General features: G+C 45.7%; 1 protein-coding gene across 3 annotated transcripts in view; it reads right to left on the bottom strand.

Moving 5' to 3' along the window:
- Nab1 (NGFI-A binding protein 1) overlaps positions 1 to 22,490 on the bottom strand; it is a 43,709-nt gene extending 21,219 nt beyond the window's left edge. The window contains exons 1-3 of one of the 3 annotated variants that reach the window (XM_076550431.1): positions 22,241 to 22,490; positions 11,731 to 12,565; positions 51 to 184 (exon numbers count right to left, since the gene is read on the bottom strand). In XM_076550431.1, coding sequence (XP_076406546.1) covers positions 51 to 184; positions 11,731 to 12,546 — 950 coding nt within the window. In that variant the 5' untranslated portion in view covers positions 12,547 to 12,565; positions 22,241 to 22,490. The remainder of the gene's footprint in view (positions 1 to 50; positions 185 to 11,730; positions 12,566 to 22,240) is intronic. The other 2 variants (XM_076550430.1, XM_076550429.1) reach the window with 2 other exon arrangements.
- Between the last annotated feature and the right edge of the window lie 562 nt (positions 22,491 to 23,052).

The following is a 23,052-nucleotide window of genomic DNA, read 5'->3' on the forward strand; positions in this document are numbered from 1 at the left end:
CAGACTCTGGCCCTCCTACCCAGCGTGCAGAGGCACCATTCTCCACTTACCTGGTGGTCCTGTAAGTGTACTTGTAGGTGACTTCTCGAGAGACCTGCCTGGCCAGGGCAAACAGTTCATCTCTCCTCGTCAGCAGGGCATTGTCCTTCACACAGAGCTGGGCGGCCGCTTCGTTAACGGTCAGCTAAGCATCCAAAAAAAAAAAAAAAATTTCACAAGAATAAGCATTTCTACTCCATTAGACAATAGAATGCTTCACTTAATGTGAGAAGCTCACGTCGTTATAGGAAGAAGAAACCCCCATCCCCCCCATGTCAGTCAGCACAAAGGATAGGTGACTCACCGTCTTCTGGAGCCAAGACAATCCCAAACAGCTATCTTGCTTTTACCTACTTGTATTCATTTATCTGTATTTTTGACTAGGCAGGGGAGTTTATGAATGACAAAGAATGATTCTGCATCTCATTTGTCTTATAGAAAAAAAAAACAACCCAAAATTTGATTTTTGAAATGGTAACAATCTTAGTTAAACATGATTATATACAGCTGGTGGCATTTCTCGCCCGAACTGACATGAAAATCTCCGATGGCAACACTAATCAGATCACTTACACAGCAAAGTAATGACAAGTCAGGGTGGCACTGGAAGGTGACATCTCCGAGACTCACTTTTTATATTTACTTGATTCGATAATTCTTAAAATACTGTCAGCAACATTGCTGGCTGATCAGACACCTGTACTAAAACTTAAAATAGCAAAGAGCACAGTAACTCTTAATAAATCCGCATGTTCCCCACAGTTCTGTCAGGCAGACGCGGGGAACTGCTGGTGGATAAACCAGACTTCTTCTAGAAAGCAAGAAATGTCCTTCTTCACAGTGCGGGCTGTGGCGGGAAGAAGAGCTTGGTGCTGGCCAGACCTGGGGCTAATTCTGTTCCATTGCTCACAGTGTGTGAGTCTGGACAAACAAAGGCTGTCTGCAAGCTTCATTCTGTCAGTGGGAAGACAGACTCCTCACAGGCTCTCACAGGAGGGAAGTGAGGAGCCACACCGGCGTGAAGTTGCTGCTGCTATCTAGGTCTTGTTTTGCTTTAATCAGAAAGTTCAGGATTTACCTTTTCCCTCTACCCAGCTATCTCACCTTTACGGCCAATAACTTCTCTATTTCTCTACACTAAGACTTTTCAAGTCCTTTTTCATTTATATAATCCTGCACCTTTCATTTTTTTTACATTGGTTTATGGCAGAAACTTGGCATATTTACATCAGCACCTGATATGGGCTCAATGCACAGTGAATATTGTTGACTGACCAGTGAATTTTAAAATCCTTTATAACATCGTTTTTGCTATACATATAAAATGCCATTCCAGGAAAGAGCAATGCATTATTTAACCCAATCTCACCCCAGCCCTTCGAACATTACAAGCAGAAAAGGACATTTATAAATACGCAACTTTGCATGCATATCTAATTATTGATTTGGCATGAGCTCCAACAAATGGACTTATGAGACATAGAACACACTAAGATTTAATAAGATTTTTTTTAAAGACTGATTTTTATTCATGTGTGTCTGTCTTGAGTGTATGTCACATGTGTGCAGAGGCCTGAGGAGGCCAGAAGAAGGTGTAAGGTCCCCTGAAGTTGTACACACAGGCTGCTGAGAGCCACCTGACTGGTGTGGGGAACTGAACTCAGGGTTCTAAGAGCTGCAAGCCTCTCTCAGACACTGAGCCACACAGCCAGCCCTTACTTTTTTATGTCCTACCACAATTTCCCCATAGACAAACTTCTCCAGATCACACCACGTGGGGACACTCACGGGAGACTCTTCTAGAATCCTGCCCCTTGAGGCTTCCCATCTTTTAAAAACTTCACCTACTTCATATATGTAAATGGCATTTGGTTTGGGTTTTCATTTACTTGACTAGAAATCAATCCCTTCCTATGTCTGAATTATTTCTAAAATCTGTTGCTCGTGGCATGCCGGCTTCTTCTGTTGTGGTGTTATGGACTCTAGGAATTACATTAACTTTGTATCATATGTGGCGTGGGTCTCTTTTCTGACATTTCTCATTAGCCTTACAGTTTTTCCTTTGGATGCTGTCTTAGTTACTGTTCTGGTGCTGTGAAGAAACACCATGTCCCAGGCAACTCTTACAAAAGGAAGCATTTAACAGTTTACAGTTTCAAGGGGTGTCTTAGTCAGGGTTATTACTGCTGTGCCGAAACACCATGACCAAAGCAACTTAGGGCGGAAAGGGTCTATTTCACTTACATTTCCAGGGAACAGTTCATCACTGATGGAAGTCAGGACAGGAACTCACACAGGGCAGAAACCCTGAGGCAGGGGCTGATGCAGAGGCCATGGAGGGGTGCTGCTTACTGGCTTACTCCCCATGGCTTGCTCAGCCTGATTTCTTATAGAACACAGGACCAGCAACCCAAGGATGGCCCCGCACACGGTAGGCTGAGCCCTCACACATCAATCACTAAGAAAAGGCTCTACAATCGTGCCTACAGCCCCATCTTATGGAGGTATTTTCTCAATGGGGGTTCCCTCCTCTCAGATGACTCTAGGCTGTGTCAAGTTGACATAAAATTGGCCAGCACAGAGGTTTAGTCCATTATCATCATGGCGGGGAGCATGTGGTATTCATGGCACTGGAGCAGTAGCTGAGAGCTATATCCTGACCAAAGGGCAGAGAGAGAGAGACAGACAGACAGACAGACAGACAGACAGACAGACAGACACAGGGAGGCACAAGCACCTGGGCCTGGCTTGGGCTTCTGAAACCTGAAAGCCCACCCCCAGTGACGCACTTCCTCCAACAAGGCCACACCTGTCTGAGCCTACGGGAGCCGTTCATTCAAACCACCACAGATGCCATGCATGGAAACAATTCCTTCTCTAGAAACACGTACAGGCTCCTCTAGTCAAGCCTACCTTACCTTTCCCATGTTAGTATTTAATCCACCCAGAATGTGTCTTGGTATGTAGTAGGACACAAGTGTCTGACATCATGTATTTTGGTAGGTCTACCACTGTCCTCCCTGAATTCCCAACTGCACTGTATGTAGTACATGCCCTAAGGGTTGGTTTTAGTACAGACACAAGGCCGTCAGCCTGGGCTTCCACGGTAAGCTCACGGCTGAGCTAGGTGCCTCGGCAGGAAGGTGAGCAGCCTTCTTCCTCTTCCCTAAAGCATCAGCAAGGGTCAGATGCTTCCTCCAGGGTTTTCTTTTTCTTTGTCATTGTCTTGGTTTTGAGGCAGGGTTTTATGTAGCCCAGGCTGGCCTCAAACTCTCTCTGTAGCAGAGGATGGCCTTGAACTCCCGATCCCCCTCCTCCACTTCCCAGCACTGGGATTACAGGCATATGCCACCACATCTGGTCCCTACTTTTTAAGGGCTCCATGTGACTGAGGTTAAAAGGGAAACACACTTTACAAAATGATACCAAGTGACCCGCAGGCTCAGTGTGCCCACTACAGACAGTGACCAGGAGGACCCGTCCCAAACGGCTTTCTAAGTGGCCATTTTTATACTTGCAAATCTAAATTGCTATGGAAAGCCCTTGATTACCAGTGAGATACCTGAATTACCCACACTTCAGAACTACTAGTTTAGGTACTGCCACAGAAAATCATTTTAACATAAATTGAAAACTGTTTTCTTTGTCTTCTTAAAACTCACTGAGGAGCAGAAAAAAACAACATAACACACTCACTGTCATGGAATTTCAACTCTAATAGCCTGGAAAAGTAGGCGGAAGTTTTCCTGCTCCAGAAGACCCTCCTGGCCGAAAACAAGGTGGAGCGGGAACCCTGGCTCACCCCCAAGAGTAGTAAGAAGCTAAATCACAGTGTCTCCCTTCAATCCACCTGCCAGCGTTCCCCAGGTTCCATGGCCTCTACCCGGCAATCATTAGCAAATCGGTGACTAAGACACTTGAAGAGAAACAGAGCTGCTGTCTCTGACACAGCTGGCTTCTGCTGAATGCGACCACTGCAAATCTGTCCAAGAGGAAGACGCTGTCCTCTAACTGGCTGAGGCACTGCTCCCATGCCGTTTCCACAGCCCCAGATACTAAGATTCTATCCTATCTTTATGTTGAAGATTAGCTTTCAGTCATTTATGCCTGAATTCAAAACTTAGCTCAGTTGGCTCGTCTTCAGAAACAGGTGGTTAACCGATTCTGTGACCGTTTCTTTCCCTGTAGCTAACATGCTCATCTTTAGTGACCTAATTAATGCAACTGTCCATGAAGTATTATTGACACGAAAACACTTTGGCAAATGCTGGATGACAGAGAGGTTCAAAAGGCAACTGGACTTTGTCTTTGGACATTCAAGAGGGCAAAGGCCATGGCTGCCCCTCCCCCCAGACAAAACAAAACAAACTGTGATGGTTAATTTCAATCGCCACCGTCATGAGACCTGGTAAATGGGCTCAGGGTGTGCCTATCGGGGATTCTTCCACTAGGCTAGTTGGGGTAGGAAAGCACGTTCACTGTGGCGGCACCATGCCCTGGGCTGAGATCCTAGATCAGGAGTTCTCAACCTGCGGGTCACGAGCCCTCTGCCAAACCTCATCTCCAAAAATATTTACACTACAATTCATAACAGCAGCAAAATTACAGTTCTGAAGTGGCAATGAAATAATTTTATGGTTGGGGGTCGCCGCCACATGAGGGGCTGTATTAAAGGATTTGGCATTAGGGAGGTTGAGAACCACTGTCCCAGACCGTAGGAAAGGAGAAAGAGAGCTGGTCGTGAGCGTTCACTGCTCTGTTCTTCCTGATTGTAAATGCAACCTGAGCAGCTGCTTGGGCATCTGCTGCCTTGACTTCCCACCACGATGGACCATGAGCCAAATTCAGCTCTTCCCTGAGTTGCTTCAGAGTGTTTTAAAAACAGAACAACTGAGATACAAGCCAAGCCCCCAAAAACAAGCAAACAAAAACCCCAAAATGAGGAGTAAGACAAGCAGAGAGGGGAGGCAGGATGGCAGAGACAGTACCTGAAATGCCTGATGGGCCAGAGAGAGAGCAAGGCACGTGAGCACGAAACAAAGATGTTAGTACCTCCAAGAGCAAGTGCGTTAAGGACGCAGTGTCCAAACTGGATGAAAAGTTTCCACCTTCACAAGGATGGGAAGTGTGGGAAAGGACCAAGGGGTGGGGCGAATGTTGTGGGATGTCGTTCTGTACGCTGTGAATGTGTAGGTCTGATTGGCTGATAAATAAAGCCGTTTGGCCAATGGTGAGGCAGAATAAGTTTAGGTGGGACATTCCAACTAGAGAGAGAGGAAGGAGAGAGGCAGGGCAGAGGAGATGCTGCCAGCCGCCACCAGGAGAAGCAAGGCGTAAAGTACCAGTAAGCCACAAGCCATGTGGCAGAGTATAGATTTGTAGAAATGGGTTAATTTAAGATGTAAGAGCTAGCTAGCGAGAAGCCTGAGCCATTAGGCCATATAGTTTGAAAATAATATAAGCTTCTGTGTATTTATTTGGGTCTGAGCAGCTGCGGACTGGACAGGACATGGGAAAACTTCCAACTACAGGTGAAGCTTAGTGCTCCCCAGAGTGAAGAGTCCTAAGATGTGCTCTTCCATAAAGCTCCAAGCATTAGCGTTAGAAAATCAGCTGTCACCAGGGACATGCAGGGAAAATGACCTGCCTTGAAGATCAGAGCTCTGTGGGAGACAGCGGACAACAAGCCTCACACACAGGTCCTCACACAGGCCTTCACCCATATTTCACTCACACTAAATGGGCTGGGAACTTATCCCCAGGTTACTGTATTCCCTGTTAACTCATAGAAGCAAAACCAAATGACTGCTACAGAAAGCCACTTCCTTCCAGGGGCTTCCAGACATTCCTAAAAGCATGAGTTCAAAGAAATTAGATATCAAAACCAGGGCCAGTGAGATGGGCAGTGGGTAAAGGAGTTTGCCAGCAAGTCTGTTTGCCTAACTCAATCTCCAGGACTTTCGTGGTGGAGAGAACCAACCACCATGGAATTCAGACAGAAATAATCAGAAAAAAAAATGACAGTGGTGGGGGAGAGTCACTCATGTTTAGAAACAACAAAAAATTCCAAATAACTCATGAGTCAGAAATCATAAAAAGAAAGTGATAAAAAAAAATCATAACTTTAAGAACAATAACGAATCCATGCACAGTGAAGACTCAGAACTACAGCGGCTTAAATCCGAAATGTAAGAATAAGGAACATTAACGAACCCAAGCCCCAGTTTAATTTAAAGAGACCGTAGACACAACACACCCAAACCCCTCAATTATGATAACAAGTTCTTCCTCAAACACAACAAGCTCTTTCTGTAAAACACAGAGGGACGTTTTAGGAATCAGTGTCCAGATGCTCAACTCTGCCACTGCAGCTTAAAGGCAACCACTGACATTACAGAAAAAAGCAGGGGCTGTTGCAGTAGTTTATGCACAAAAATAGGAGGCAGGCCAGCCTGGGTCCACTGACTCTTGTTTGTGCATTTCTCAGAGAAAAAGTGTTGAATTTTTGGGCAAGGTTAATGGGTGAGGGAGAGACCCTATAGACTAGGTTAGGTAGTAACTATACATAACTTAATGCCAGTGTTTGAAGACAAATTGAATCGACATGTCTAGAAAATTATAAACGTACCAAGTGATTCAAGAAGTAACGGACTACCTTAATAGTCCTACAATTTATCTCTTAAAGCCATCCAAAGAAAACCCAACACACCTCTTTTCAAGTGTGTTCAGGGGCGATGCACCAAGTGAAAGAGCATCATCATCACTCCGCACAGCGTGTTCTTGTTTGTGAGGGTCCCAGATCCAGTGGCTCTTCTCTCAAAACCGAAGCTGCTGGAATTTTCGGAAACACCTCAGCTCCGGCTTCTCACGCTGTGCCGGCAGCTGACTGAGGTCGGCGTCACTGTTTCGCGGGTCTGGGGCTTTATCTCCTTAGCAGCCTCGTCCCCACAGTTCTGGTAGAACTATAACTTACCTGCTTCTCCACCTGGCAGCTCTAGAGTCCTCTGACCAGCTGACAAACCCTTGACGTGCTTATGTTTCTGCACTCTGAGTCCCAAACGCTCTGCTTCCTCACCATTTCCAACTGTCAGTTAATTTCTCATCATCCATCGACTCAAGATCTGAAGCATACCGCCTGCCTTCTTTACGGTCTCTTATCTCCTACTGTACTTCTGGATAGAGGAAATCTTCTGCCTGCTGAAATTCCTCGTACCACGCCTAGGGTTGTGCCTTGTCCTTCAGTACTTGCCCCAAACCAAGAATTGGAGTGGTTGTATGTTTTATCATCTCCTGGCACTATGTGTGTGTAGTGTATGTGCACATCAGTGACCTATTCTCTAACTTTAAAAGTATAGAACAATGTTCTATTGTATAATTCTTTACTGTATAGGATACAATGCTTTGGGAAACAAATACAAAAATGTTTACAAAAAAAAAATTCTACAGACTTGTTGGAGTTGACTTTTCCCCCTGGCGTTGGAGATGCTGGTTTTAACTGCTACTAACTACAGACAATACTTGGCTTTCAAAGATTTAAACAAAAGCATCAAAGGTTTTTTTTTTTTTATAAAGAAAACTCTCAGAACGGTTAGGTGGCCACATATTTCCTTATTTGGAAACTAAAGATAAATTGGTAACATTCTTTCATCTCAGATACTTATAAATATTAAAAAGTCTTTCTCTAGAGCCAGGTGGTGGTGGCACACGCCTTTAATCCCAGCACTCGGGAGGCAGAGCCAGGCGGATCTCTGTGAGTTCGAGGCCAGCCTGGGCTACAGAGCGAGATCCAGGACAGGCACCAAAACTACACGGGGAACCCTGTCTTGAAAAACCAAACAACAACAAATACTTTTACTTTGATAAAAATATGGGTTTTCTACCCAACTTTGTGTTTCATCCATAAAACTTTAATATACACGATTGGTTAAAGCCGCCAAACCAACACATTTCGTCCCTTTTCTACTAGCTAGGGCTCTCTAGCTGGATGCCTTTATCCATTTACAGGTGACAGAGCAGCACCAAGATCATCGGAACCCCCTGTGGCATGGGTCCCCGTGAAGCGGGACACAGGCTGACACCCCACAACTGCGGATGGCAATTCCAAAAGGGACCAGGCCCTGTGGGCCGGCCATTCTTGTTATCCAATTCTGCAATCATAAACTTCAGCCTTCACATCCAACACCATTTATTTTAAAAGACCAGAAATTCTTGCAGACAAGGTTGACATACAAAAACCAACCAGTGGTAGCCATTAACAGGGTATTGAGGAAGAAAAACTCTCATATCCTTCTACCTCTGCTTGCACCTTTAGCAGAGAAAAAATTAAGTATACGTAATCTAGACATTCAACATACATAGAATCTGACCAACTAAGAAATGTACAAAATATATGTGAAGAAAAGAATTACAGAATTAATTACTGGGAAATGTAAAAGATCTAAATAGGGAAAATAACATCCGGTACTCACATAGCGGTCCCATTACTAAACATGCCAACTGTTACCGAGTTAACCTACAAGGTACAACATTTCTAATCAAAATAACTTTTTTTTTTTTTTTTTTTTTTTTAGAAACTTGATAAATGTATGTAGGATTTTATTTGGAAGGAAAAATGTATAAGATTACCAACACCTTAAAAACAAAACCCCCGAAAAGCTGTAACGCAAGGGTACTAGGGAACCACTTGTTCTTCCACGGGGCGGACTGCCGCATGAGGTTACTCAGGCTATACAGCTTTGCCGCTGAGGGGCACAAAACTCGGCTCAGGCAAACAGGATCAGATCAACAGATACGACTACGTAAAAAGTGAAATGCCAAAGGAAGAGCGGTCATGGGTACAGTGTTATATACAGTGTACATATACAAGGGTTTATGTCCAGAAAATGTAAGGAGCTCTTACCAATCTTGGTTTGGTTTTGGTCGTTCTTTGTTGTTTTTTGTTTGTTTGTTTGTTTGTTTGTTTGTTTTTTGACAGGGTCTCACTATACAGCCCTGGCTGTCCTGGAACTCGCTCTGTAGCCCAGGCTGGCCTCGAACTCACAGAGATCTGCCTGCCTCTGCCTCCCAAGTGCTGGGATTAAAGGCATGGGCCATTCTGCCCAGAACCAATCAGTTTTTAAAAAGACAACTGCACTACTAGAATAGTTTTATGGACCTGCAACTGACCATGTGTTGTAGGGAAAGAAACCCACCATCCTCACTAGGAATGCAAATCTGAGCGGTAAATTTTCATCCGTTAACACCGGCAAAGATTAAAATGTAGGATTTGCCGGGCGGTGGTGGCGCACGCCTTTAATCCCAGCACTCGGGAGGCAGAGGCAGGCGGATCTCTGTAAGTTCGAGGCCAGCCTGGGCTACCAAGTGAATCCCAGGAAAGGTGCAAAACTACACAGAGAAACCCTGTCTCAAAAAATCAAAAAAAAAAAAAAAAAGTAGGATTCACTACTAGGGAGTTGTGGGTAAACAGACACTTGCATAGTAATGATGGAAGCCTCGCGTTTCCAGCTTTTTAGAATGCGATTTAACAGCAATTAGCAACAGACTGAAAGATCACATCTGCATACTCCCTGACCCCACAATTTATTGTGTTGGATCCACTCCACAAAAGAATATGTACAAGACTGTAATTGTGTGACTGGGGCTGGAGACGGCTCAGTGGTTAGGGATGCACACTGTTCTTGCGGAGGACCCTGGTTCAATCCCCAGCACCCACGTCAGGTGGCCCACAGCGGCCTGTAACTCCAGCTCCAGGAGATCTGACCCCTGTGCCCTCTGTGGGCACCAACATACATATCTACCCAATAGACCCATGGATGCAGTTAAAAATAACAAATATCCTTAAGTGTGTGTCAGAATGCTCACATACCAGTATATGTAAACATTTTAAACTGGCAACAGCCTAAATGACGTTACGAGGTGGAGAGCTAAGGGGAATGATGACCCGTACGGCAGCCCACAGATGAATGGGGCAGCTCCCTGTGGACGCCCAGTGTTTCACCACCAACAGAGGATTCTGGGAAACAGTTTGTGAGACATGACCTCACATTTGTACATGTAAAGGTAAGTCTTTGGAAGTTTACAAGTCAGGAATTTACATCCTTTTATATCGAAATACCTTCACAGAGAATATATATTCCTTTTCATAATAAAGGATAAGACTGGGGGAAAGAATGTGATACTGAATGAAATATTACAGTCAACCTAAAACTTTTTCTGAGGGTTTATTCCTTTCTTCTAAAGGGTACGTGGCTATTTAAAAAAAAATCTCACCAACAGATGTCTTTTTCACTTCTGAAATGCATGATTTTCTGAGCACTCACTGGATACATTACTCTGGGGAAGAGACATCAGCCGGCATGGGACAGACCAGGGTACAACACTACAACCAAGTGTTCTGGAGGCCCCCTGACAAAAGGGGCCCAGGAAGGAAAGGAAATGGACAGGCCATTCTGCTTGCAAGGAAAGACCACCGCAAAGACAAGCTTCCATGGGCACTGAGTTTTCAAGACAGACGTAGCCAGATAACGAGAGACAGCAAGCAAGTGCAGATATACGCACGTACACAACACAACATATGCGTGTATATATGCACATATGCATGCTTACGCAGAACGCTTCTGGATAAAGCGCTGTGGAGACAAAACAATGAGACCTTTGTATGCTGGTATCCAACCAAAACAAGATGCAAAGCTATAACCTCGCTTCCGACATTCACCTAACACAACTGTTTTCTACACTAGCTGGAAGGTGCTTTACTTTCTGGTCATGGTTACTGTCTGGTTGGTTTTTGTTGTTGTTTTGTTTTGCTTTGTTTTCTTTTCTTACAAAGATTTACAAAAAAAAAAAAAAGATTTTAAAATGAAGGTCCACTTTTAAAATCCTATTTTATTTCTTAACTAAAAAAAACAAAACAAAACACCTTGCCAATGCAAAGTTTATGCTTCACTGCTTGAATTCTGACAGTTTAAAAAAAAAAAACAAATCTACCTTGCCCTGTAGTTTTAAACCTCAAATGTGTTTGAGTTCAACACAAGACAGCCCTGGGGCAACAAACAGCCTCTGCTCATAACAGAGCTGTCATACTTCGGCATTTTCAGGGCTGTTCCTCCCCAGCAAACCATGAGCAAATTCCCTGCAGGGAACAGCAATGAGTGCATGCGCACGCACATGCACATGCACATACACACACACACACACACACAGATACAGACACACACACACATACACAGACACATACACAGACACAGATATAGACACACACACACAGACACACACGGACAGACACACACAGACAGACACACAGATAGACACAGACACACACACAGATACACACACACAGAAACAGACACACACAGACACACATAAACACAGACACACACACAGACAGACACACGGACACACACGGACACACACAGACACACACAGATACAGACACACACAGAGATACACACACACAGAAACAGACACACACAGAGATATACATACACACAGAGATACATATAGACAGACACACACAGAGATACACACAGACACACACAAAGAGAAATACACACACAGATATACATATACACAGAGATACACACAGACACAGACACACACACAGATAGAGACACACACACACACAGAGATACACACACACAGACACACACACAGATACAGACACACACAGAGATACACACACACCCTCCTTACCTCATGCAATGTGAGGTGTTTACCATCCTTTCTCTTGGAGTCAAACCGGCCATAGATGGCGCTGTACTTCCGAATCTCCTCCTCTTTGTGAGGATCGTCGTCACTCATCTCGAAGATGTGACCAATCATTTTGGCCAACTTCTTATTGTTCTTGAGCAGCTCCTTCACCTCGTTCAAGTCACTTTTGGGCAGCGTGGCGGCCATCCGCTCCACACACTCAGCCACAGAGAGGGCGGCGGCAGCATCCAGGGCCTCGCTGCTCTCCTTCGGGGAGGCTGGGGAGCCCAGGTCCGCTGGGGACAGGCTGTGCTCACTCTCAGTGGCGTGGTGTCCTTGCCAGAGTCTGGACTCGCTGACGCTCTGCAGCGCTAACCCTCCCACCTCGGACTTGCTCTGACCCAAGCTCTGCACACACGTGGTGGCGGCACACTTGGGGATTTTTAAGTGTGGTTCCCTCACACCGCTATTCCTCTCGTAACTGTTGCAGGATATCCCCAGCCATGTTGGGGATCCCTCTGGTAATTTGTAGATGGGTATGCTGCTGACGGGAAGGGAAGTGAGTGGCTGGTTGAAAAGGCCCGGGTTTGTCACCCAGTCTCTCAAAGCCTTCTGAAGCCTTCTAACGTGAAGGGGCTTGCTCGCCATGCCCACGAGTGCCATGATTTCCAAAAATTCCTCCTCTCCAGCTTCACAAAGTTGCTGGACATCATCACCACCTTGTTGGATAAAGGCATCAAAATAAGAAAGCAGGTTGGCTTTCTGCAATATTCTATACAGCTGCAGCTCCCCCAGGGTCCTGGGTAAGGCTGTGGCCATTACTGTGGATGGGCTTAACCTACAAGAAGAAGAGAGAGAAGACTCACCACACTTGCTTCAAGCTGTGGATGGGTTGATACATGGCAAGATTGAGATAGGCAACACAAGACACAACATCTCTACAGAGCAGTTGATAGTTAAGGGCGCTCTCTCCCGACACACCTACTTTATCCAACTCTGTACTCCCAAGCCAGTTGCTAAACTGACCTCTGTGCTCAAAGGAAAACAGCCATTAAACATGGACTGGGGACTCAGATCAATGCTCACAGGGTTTATCCCACATTTTCAGCTTTCCAATTTTTCTCCCCTTCGTGATGTGGACACCGCGTTCGTGAAGATGAACGAAAATTAGCAGGAAATAAGAAGCCATTACAGTACCATTCACCAAACTCTTTTTTTGTGTCTCACAACATGATAGATGCTATCATATTATGCCTAATCTTCACGTAAACCCCCTGAGACATTCTATCCATCTCAGTCTATAATCTAGCCAGTGAAAGCGACAGATTTCAGTATGAATTGAAGGTAAGAGAATAGGTAGCATATTTAGAGATGGGTGGGGTGAGGGAAGGAGCTGTGAAATGTGTGATCACTCAGACATACGGGATATGAAAGAAGATAGAGTTATCATTTATCAACACTTTCCATGAGTTCAGGAAGGAGAGGTAGCAAGAACTTCCATGGGGCAAAGCAGCCTTTGTAAGCAAGGCACCCACGGATTAAAAGGGGGCAATCACTGAAGGCCGACACCCTCACACCATGGGGGGAAATGGAAGACCATCTCTCCTGTAGAGGGCAACTGACTAGAGGCAACAGAAACAGAGATATGAAGAGCACACTGGAAAACAGAGTCACCGTACCCAGGACCTGTTTTCAAAAGCCAACTAGAATGCTACAGAAATTAGAATCACGGCCACTCCAATGCAGAAGGAATCTATTACTCTAAGAACTACCTACTCAGCCTGGGACCTCTGAAATCCACATTTTGATCAACTACCAACCTCCTTCAACTCCATGGCTCGCTATTTACATGGACTAGTATAGACATGGCCTCATAAACTTCCCACACGTTAAAAAAAAAATATTAAGAACTGTTCAGTGGCTTCTGCTAACACCTAGAAAGGAAAAACATCTAGTGTGCTTCTGAAAAACACTTCCTCAGTCCCTCAGCTCCAGCGTGTGAGACTCTGGATTTGGCAAATGACACAAGCTTCCAAGATTCTCAGTCTATACATCTAGGCAACAAAAACTACATGTTCTGGGACTGCCTCAGGGCTTCAGGCCTCCCATCACAGTCATACCGTCTCTGTCCTCCCAGTAAAATATTCTGTCTTTTAAATCACCGCAGTGAGGACCCATCTAGGGAGGGTCGGCCATCTAATTGGACACTAGTCCCCAAAACACACCCTTGAGAGACAGACCAAGTTTAATTGTGCATGAAAGTATGCTGTCGCAAACAAAAGGGCTTCTGTGGAGTATGTCTGCAGCAGAAGCGAAGAAACTCACTTTCGCATCATTTACCTCGTGCAGCTTCGCTACATACCTTCACACTAGCACCGGAAGGAAAAAGATCCGCACACATAAAAGCATGTACATGCAGTATTCTCCATGTGAGGACTGAGCTTGACACAAGTCTACTGAGTGCTACACTAACTCACTGTATTTGTTTCCCAGAACACGGGATATAGGAAGCAGTTCATGGTAACATTTAGATTAACAGAATTTTTCAGTCATTTTATAACAATGAAGGGGGAAGAAGTATTTATTGGGCAAATATAAATACAGAAGGATCTTAGGAACCAAAAGACTCAACTTAGATTGTAGTCTTCAGAGGCAATGGTTTTACAAAATAGCAGTTTTCAAGTCTTACCCTTCCTCCTGTACTTGACCCGACCTCCTAGCTCTGGAGAGAGTCTTTGTGGACCAGGGGAAAGCAGTAACAATGTAAAGAATGATGGGAACAAATGTACATTTCCAAAGCCGAAATAACAGATGAAAGACGGACATGCTGCTCAGAACCCCAGGAGGCTTTCTAAAGACCTACACCCACAGGGGGGAGCGGAGGTTTCTCCCTAAGCTTTCCTGCTGGAAGATTGCGTCAGTCTCCTTCAAAGCCCGCTGAGATCATTTAAACACCCACCACTTTATACATTCACTTGCTTCGATTTAAAACTCCTATGAGGTTTTCTGTTTCCACAAAATCCATAACCATTCATGTTTCCACATGAAGGTCAAATGGGCTGAAAGCAAACTCCGCCTGTGTCTCTCTGAGCTGGGTACCAAGGGGTCCCAACACACCAATACATACGAGCAGTTGATACAATAAAGCCACTCAGCTGAAAGCTCCTGTACCTGGCTGTTCCTCGACACCATGGAGCACCTGGCCTTTTCCTAAAATCTGTGGTTTAAAGAAACTAATTGGCTCATTCTTGCTGTTTCCAAAAGGTTACCCAGGCCCCACTGCCCTGCAAAGCACGCAATCCCGACACCTTGGTCGGCGAGAAGAACCACAGCATTAGAAAGCGGCATTTAAAACCAGAGGGGGGAAACCAGAATTAGTTCTAGACTGCTTACTGCCTGCACTAAAAGCTGACCTCACAAGATGTTCCTAACCCTCACACAATGTTCCTCACAGTAGCATGGATCACCTGCCTCGTTCAGGCGATGCTAAGTGAAACGAACAGCTGTCTGTCTGGTCACAGCTCACCTCTTACTTTGCTAGGGGAACAGAATTTTCCAGGCCTGGGGCTAAAGATCCAGGGTAAACCAGAGAGGGGGCTTTCATGGTCAATAAGCCTGCTGTGTCAGGACCCCCTGGGCTATCCAAAATCTCAGGGGACGGCTGAGTTCTCACCAGGGCTCCTGGGCCATCTCCTTGCCATCTGCCATGTGCTGAGACTTTGTCACCTGACTCTGGTAATGGCACACTGATTTCCTTTTCCATCTCCTCCCACTATATTCTAAGTTGGGTCCACTCTTTGAAGACGTTGTTGGTGTGGAGGGGAATTTACTATGATGATGGACTAGTCTCGGGTGGCCCTCTGCCTCAGCCTCCTTAGTTAGTGCTGAGATTTCAGCACAGGTGTGGGACACACTGAACGTCTCTGAGAGTTCTAAACTTCATCTCTTTTCTAGTCTGCTGCGTTATTCCTTGACGGCTTCTCCTGCACCCAAGGGTCAACTGTTACTGCGGGGAGTCACCAAATCTGTGTCTGCGGCTTTGGCCAGGGTTTCCTCAACCTGATCTACTTGACACCCCTTTCTGGGAAATTGTTAAAGAGACACCGGTGTACAGATACATAAGACTATACAAACCGAACATTTACTGACAATAAATCACAAGGAAGCCTTTTTAAGAAACAGTTCTTTAGTAAACATGCAATTTTGCATTTATTAAAGATGAAAGCAAATTTGCATGCTAAGGAGGCAAATGTGCTTGTCTTTACATAAAGAGTGAAACCTTGTGTGAGTGTGTGAAATGCAGGACATCTGCACGATTTTACAGAGCTGATCAATATTTTTATTTTAAAATCGTCCCTGCTGAGGATGATGCTTCACATGAATATATAAAACAAAATGGCAGCAGCATGTTTGGGGCCATTTCAGAAACTATTAGAAATGCAGTTCCAATCTTAAACAAAACATTTATTTAATAAATTTGTGTGCTTATAAAGCTTGTCAGCAACTCAAAACAACAATTTTTAAACTCAAACATCCTAACATAATCAGTCCACAGTCATGCTAATTAGATGCTAGCTCACTACAGAATGATGGCAGAAAAACAGTCTTTGCTTTCTGCAACTGAACTATTAGTTTCTGTAAAGGTGGACAATGTTATATGTACAGTGAAAACAATGAAATTCATAGCTGATAATAGTCTTGAATGTGAGTCAACAGGTTTCCAGTTGCATCTGTGTGTCTGTGGAGTGAAGGCTACTCCGTGTGAAGTGTGCGTGTTGTGTGTTCAGAACTAAGGCCTCAGTAAAGGAGGAGCAGGCAATGCAGGCCGCCCACCAGAAACACCTCAGTTTCATTACACCTTTAATTCTAAATCTTTTATTTATTTGATTCTTGTGGAGCTCAGAAACCACTTACTATTGCCAAAAGCCTTCACCACTCCACACACGGAACTGCAGGGCTCCACGTGGGGTCATGGCCCATACTTTAAGAATCTGTGGGGTAACTCATGGGCAGAGTATGGAGCCACTACAAAGAGATCTCAAAGTAAAAATGCAGCTTTTTGTTACAAATGAAAATAAAAGAACACTTCTCTGATTTCATAGGATACAAACTGATTTAAAATGTAACTAAATTTGTTACTTTGAGAGCGTTCCTTGTATTCTCAATGAACAATGCTAAAAATAAAATAACCCTGAGTTTTTGCAGGATTTTATTTTTGAAATGATTCTCATACCTGAAATACTTGAGAATAATGAGCCTGAATCGTTGCTCTGGACTGAAATTTGGCATCACCCAAGGACTGCCAAACCTTGCTGGGTATGCCCCCAAACCAGGGTCTGGTCTCATCTCCCCGTCTTCGGGATTCCCAGATCCGGTCCTTGCAATCCCTTCAGTCTTTTTTATTGCACTAGTTTTCCTGTTTCTCTGATGAATAAAAACGTTTCGTCTTTGTTTTCTCCAATCCTTTTTTCAAATCTGCAGGTACTTAGGCCATATCATCAGCATCAGCCTTCTCGTTCTTTTCCCAAAGCACCCAGTCCTGGTTTTCATTGCTCCTTGGCCCCCGCTTCAATCAGGCATGGTGTCTCTCTCTTCTCCGTAAGTTCCCCCACTGCTTAACACAAGCCATCTCATCTACTCATGCAGGGACCCCATTAAAGTTAAAACCTTCCTTTTTGAAAAAAGGAAAAGGGGAAGTGCTGTGTGATGTTCTGTATGCTGTGAACATGTGTTGCTCTGATTGGTTGATAGATAAAGCGCTGATTGGCCAGTAGCCAGGCAGGAAGTATAGTATAGGTGGGATAAGCAGACAAGGAGGATTCTGGGAACAGGAAGGCTGAGTCAGGAGTTGCCAGCCAGACACAGAGGAAGCAAGATGTGAAGGCAGAACTGAGAAAAGGTACCAAGCCACATGACTAAACATAAGTAAGAATTATGGGTTAATTTAAGTGTAAGAGCTAGTCAATAGTTAGCCTGAGCTAATGGCCAAGCAGTTTTAATTAACATAAGCCTCTGTGTGTTTACTTGGGTCTGAGCGGCTGCAGACCGTGTGGGACACAGGAAAACTTTCAGCTACAGACCCCCACGCAAACCTGCCTTTCAAACCTTCTCTCGAGGCCCTGTCTTGGGCGTTCCACCATGGCCTTTCCCATAAAACTTCTCTCACACAGTCTGCCTATAGATTTTCTCTTGACTTTCAGAATGTCGACAGTCATGGCTTCCTTCCTTTCCGTCCAACACCCTCCCCGGTTACTTTTTACTTATTCTGATATGTGAAGCTCTGAGCTAGCTGAGGATGCTGAGGAAAGGCTCCTTCATGAAGACCCAGTTTAGCAGAAGAAGGTGTTATTAGGTACTGTAATAAATACGATGCAATGCACTACACAAAAGGAGATGTGGAACAAAGGACTTAACCTGGCTCTGAAAACAAGGGACTGCTTGGTTATAGGCACCCTAATGGTAGGAATTAGCTCTCATTAATCTCTGCCTTACCTTTAGTCTCAGCAAAGTGTTCTATGTGGAATACTCTTTCTATAAAGACAGTGAAGCCCAATGTTTGAGTCAGACTCTGGTCAGCAGCCTCCTTTCATATTTCAAAAGGGATCCTCTCAGTCACCTCCTGTCCCAGGAAACTTCCAACCCAGCAGCAGCACATTCTTCTACACCCCGCTCCTCCAGGATCCTCACACACTCATCCTCAACACTTCACTTTTATAGAGGGCTAGGCAGCAGACTCTCATTACAGGGTATTTACCCAAGGGGTCAAAGGATGAATGCCAAGTACGGAACCACATATGGTCAGAACTATAATAGACACTGTGTATGAAGTCAGCCTCCTAAGTCAGCATTTTTTTTTTTTAAAGAATTTAGTTCGATCATGAGAGATCTTGGGTCATTTTTGCCTATGTGCCTAAAAATCCAATTTAGTGTGTTTCAAATCAACAGCAAGCATCTCATAAATCATAATTACCCTTTACCAGATTCGTTTCTATTCTTAAATATTTTCCCTCAATGCTATAAGAATGATTGCCACATACACATTTAGCACCTGTGAATATATATTCTATATGCTTTCAGGAAGTCTATGGCAGTCCAGAAGACTCTTCAAGGATTAGTGAGGAACCAAGAAAAATCTTGGTAAGGCCTGACTTATTCATGCACAAAGTCTGAATTTTCACTTCAAGGTTTTGGAGTTAATAACATCCTCTTAGCAAACATTATGTAAAACCTTAATGAAGACCTCATGAGTCATATCACTTACAGATAAAGGGAAATTAATTCCACTTGACTGTTTATCTCTTGACATCTAAGTGAGGTCTAGTCTGCCGCCCCTGACAAGTGAAATTTTAAATGTGAAGAGGGCATTGGCCTTAAAGCCTCTGAAGTACCAGCAAATTTCAAAGTGTAGCTTGGAAGCAGACAGGCTTGGGAGAAAGCAGCAGTCAACACAGCAAATGATGAGACTCGGCCTGGAAAAGGAGGGGCCTGTAGGAGATGGCGTTTTCTCATTTCCAATACTAGAATCCAGAACTGACATGTGGTTCAGCTGTGGTTCATGAAGACTGCAGAGTTCTTCTGGATACTTAACAGTTCCTGTGTGTTTCAAATTCCAAAGGATGCCCCTAGACACACTCACCAGGAAGCATAGGGTGATGTGCATCTTGTTTGGACTTTGTTGATGCCGGAAGCTTAAGAGCCAGCCAGAAGCATGCTATGCACACTCTACCATGAGCTACATACACTCTCAAGCCCACAGTGATAAATCCTAAGACAATTTCAGGTCTTATTGCTCACAGTTATGAATTATACCCTTGGGTTCTAACGAATTCATGCTAATTTGGGAAAATTAAAGTGCTCTTCCCTATGGGTTCTTACCTCAATTCTGAATAAGACTGGGAGCAGTTTTTTTTTAGAGATTCTTCTTAATTCAGTCCAAATAATCAAAGGGTAAGTTAAAACACATTTATTAGAATTAGAAAAAGATAAATCAGACTTACTTGGCTTTAAACAACTACACATTAATATCAACAGATAAACACTAGCATCTCATAGGATGGATAGGAATTATTTAGCCAATAGAAAAGGCATCTGACAGACATTAAGAGCATCTAGGTAGACTGCAGGAAATGTATACATATATAAAATCTGATGGTCTTCGGAAGTTCCTCTGTGAGAAGTAGTAACATACCATGTAAATTAATATACAGCCCCTAAATACAGTGTGTTGAAAAATGACATATTATTTGAAAACTTAATGATATGTTTTAGCTGTGAGAATTCTCAAGATGAGGATTAATGCTTTTTCCCCAGCATCAACTTCTGAAATTTCCCTCCTGTTCCATTATTAAGATGAGAGAGTATACTCTACTACTGTATGAGTTATTGAATATGTCAGATCAGAAAGGAAATTCGCACTTACTGTAATAACCACATTATTCATCTTTCTACCACTCAAGGAATCAAAAGAAGCTGGTGAGACAAGAGTGAGACCCAGCAAAGCACCGTGCAATCTTACATTATACTCAAGCGGCTGTTTTTATTCTGTAATATATTTGATAAAATCCACAATGAAATATGCACACACAAGGGAGTTGCACATTAGCATGATCTTAAACTGTCCATAAAATGGTCACTTTCATGAAACTAAATATATGAGGGCCCTGTGGTATCCAGAACGCAGCTTCACATTATGCCAACAAAAACAGGTTTATTACAATGAAAGTTAAGGCCTAACTCAGTCACCAGACACAAAAATCTAACACACTTGTTTCCATCCAACCATTTCGTACTCTAAAATTTGTCCATGAAATAAATTCTTCAAAGGTCTGCCTCACTTCACAATTTCTTCTTTCAAAGCAACCACAGCCCAAATTTTAATAAACCATTATGTCCTTAAAGTTGAAGTAGAAGAAAATATGAAATGCTTTAGCTGATTGTCTAAATAACAAAGAGGAAACAAGGCTAGGCTTTCCGTAGGGCAGTGGATGCCACTAACCAGCAACACAAAAGGAGAACTTCTAGTCTAGTTGGGATTACACAATTATATCCATTTTCTTACTTGATGCAATTTATTAGACATAGTAACTCACTAAAATTCCCTGTATCCGCTGTATCAACCTTAAGAACTGGCCATCTGAAATACATTTACATCCAAGGCACAGAATGGAATAAAAACATCCAGTGCCTCCGTGTTTTTCTTCACAGTTGTTACTGGTACAGTCCCACCTAACAGGGGACAGCATCAGGAGATACAAAGTACGCTGAGTAGTGGAAGGGCAGGTGAAGCACAGATGCTCACATCATAAAAGTAAAAACAAACAAAAAAATTCTCCCTAACGTTCCTTGAAATTACTGTCTTTCAAGATGTAACGTTCCAATATCTAAACTGGAAACCGGGATGAAGAAAGCCGACCTTGATGCCCATCCACAAATTCTCCACAGCATCCTTATTAATCGGCTTACGCTTAGTGAGAGAACAGAATTTAATGTCTGGAATGATGCAAGGTGGAGGAAGAATCCTTCCATCAAAGTCACTTGGACTGGCTCATAAGCAGGGCACGAGGCAGCTCTTTGAACCTCAGGCAGATAATAGCCTCCACCCAAAACATCCTATGTACATCCTCCCTCCAACAGCTCTTCTTAAACCGGAACATGAATTATAAATATCGTAACATGTACTCTACAAAGAAAGAAATTTCAAAAAGCGAATATTTAAAAAGGGTAATTCGCTCCGTGTACAAAACAGCGAGGCATCTCGCATGTGACTAATCTATTTCATATCCGGCTCCTCTGCAATCTAATATTACCTATTAAAAAACTGCCAAAATATTTTTAACCGAGATCCCAGAGTCTCCCTCAAGAGATTCTGATCTTTGCACTCCGTAAAGTTGGCAGGCACGTCACTGGCAAACCAATCAGTTGTGACAAGTTACTCCAAACCAGCTCTCTGGGATCAAACTGTAAATTAGCAGGCACTCCAAAATTTCCCAAGCCTCCCTGAGCCAGGGCATGGTTCCTCCCGGTCGGTCGTCCGCTGCTGCAAAACTTGGTCTGCACCACCTACAAACGCACATTCCAGCTCCTACCCCGGGAGCCTCTCTGCAGATATCCGGTTGGACCTCACTTGGGTGTTTCGTCCCCCTAAGGTCACATACACCTGCATCCAAAGCTCCTATGTCCTACACGTGTCTGCACACTCCCCCACTCAAGAGAGGCTCGGCGGCGAGCCTCGCTTCCCTGCACCTGGGTGCCAAGTTTCTGGAGAGAGCCACTTCCACAGCAAAAACTCTCCTTCCGCTTTGCAAACAGAACTACAGTAGGAAGGGGCGGATAACAGGAAGAAAACCGGAGACGGAGCGGGGCACTTTTAGGAAGTCCCCCGATCGCCGCCGCGGCGCTGGCTCCCCACGCGGGCGGGCGAGCGCCCGAGCCCCGACCCCCTGGACCCCCAGCCCGCCGCCCGGGAGGACGCGCCCGCGCCCCTCCGCTCCAGCCCCCGAGGCCCGCCCGGTACCTCCGCGGCCCGCGGCTGCGGCGCGCTCGGCGACGACGGCGGCGGCGGCGGCGGCTCAGCCCGGCTCCTGCGGCGGCTGCAGCGGCCGGGACGCCCCCGCGCCCATCGAGGGGGGCAGGGACGCGGTGGGCGCGCGCTCCGTCCCCCGCCCGCCCCGACGGCGCTCGCTCGCTCGTTCGCTCGCTCGGTGGCTCGGCCGCGCGGGCGGAGGCTCCCAGGCGGAGGCGGGCAGCGGCGGCGGCGGCGGCGGCGGCCCCGGGGCGCCCTCCCTCGGCCTCTCCCGCCGCCCCTCCCTCCTCCCCGTCTCCCTCCCTCCCCCTCTCCCTCCCTCCCCCGCCACCTCCGCCGCCGCCGCCCCCGCCCCCGCGCGGCGCGCGCTGTCACATCGGGAGATTCCGCTCTTGCTCCATTCGCCGCTCCGGCTCCCGCCCACGCGCGGCCGAGTGACGCAGATCCCGGCGTGGGCGGCCCCGGGGCGGGGGTGCGGGGGGCCCGCGGGGCCGAGGCTCGGCGCGGTCCCCGGGGGTGGGGGTAGGGGGTGGGGGGGCCCCATTCCCACGGCAGCTGGGAGCGCGCGGGTGGGCGCGCGCGCGCGCGCGGGGGGACGCGGGGCCTCCTCCCCACTTCCCCGGGGAGGACGCGACCGCGGACGGCGCTGCCCGCCAAGCCCCGCGCAGCCCCGCCGGCCCCGGGTGTGTGTGTGTCGGGGGAACCGAGCACCGATCGCGCTGGGCAAGCTGGCCCGCGCACCCACAGGCCCACAGGTGCCTCGCCCACCCCGCCCTGTGCCCACCCCGCCGTGGGCCTGGGTG

Source organism: Peromyscus maniculatus, chromosome 13 (genome assembly GCF_049852395.1).
Source record: "Peromyscus maniculatus bairdii isolate BWxNUB_F1_BW_parent chromosome 13, HU_Pman_BW_mat_3.1, whole genome shotgun sequence".
NCBI classification, from domain to species: domain Eukaryota; kingdom Metazoa; phylum Chordata; class Mammalia; order Rodentia; family Cricetidae; genus Peromyscus; species Peromyscus maniculatus.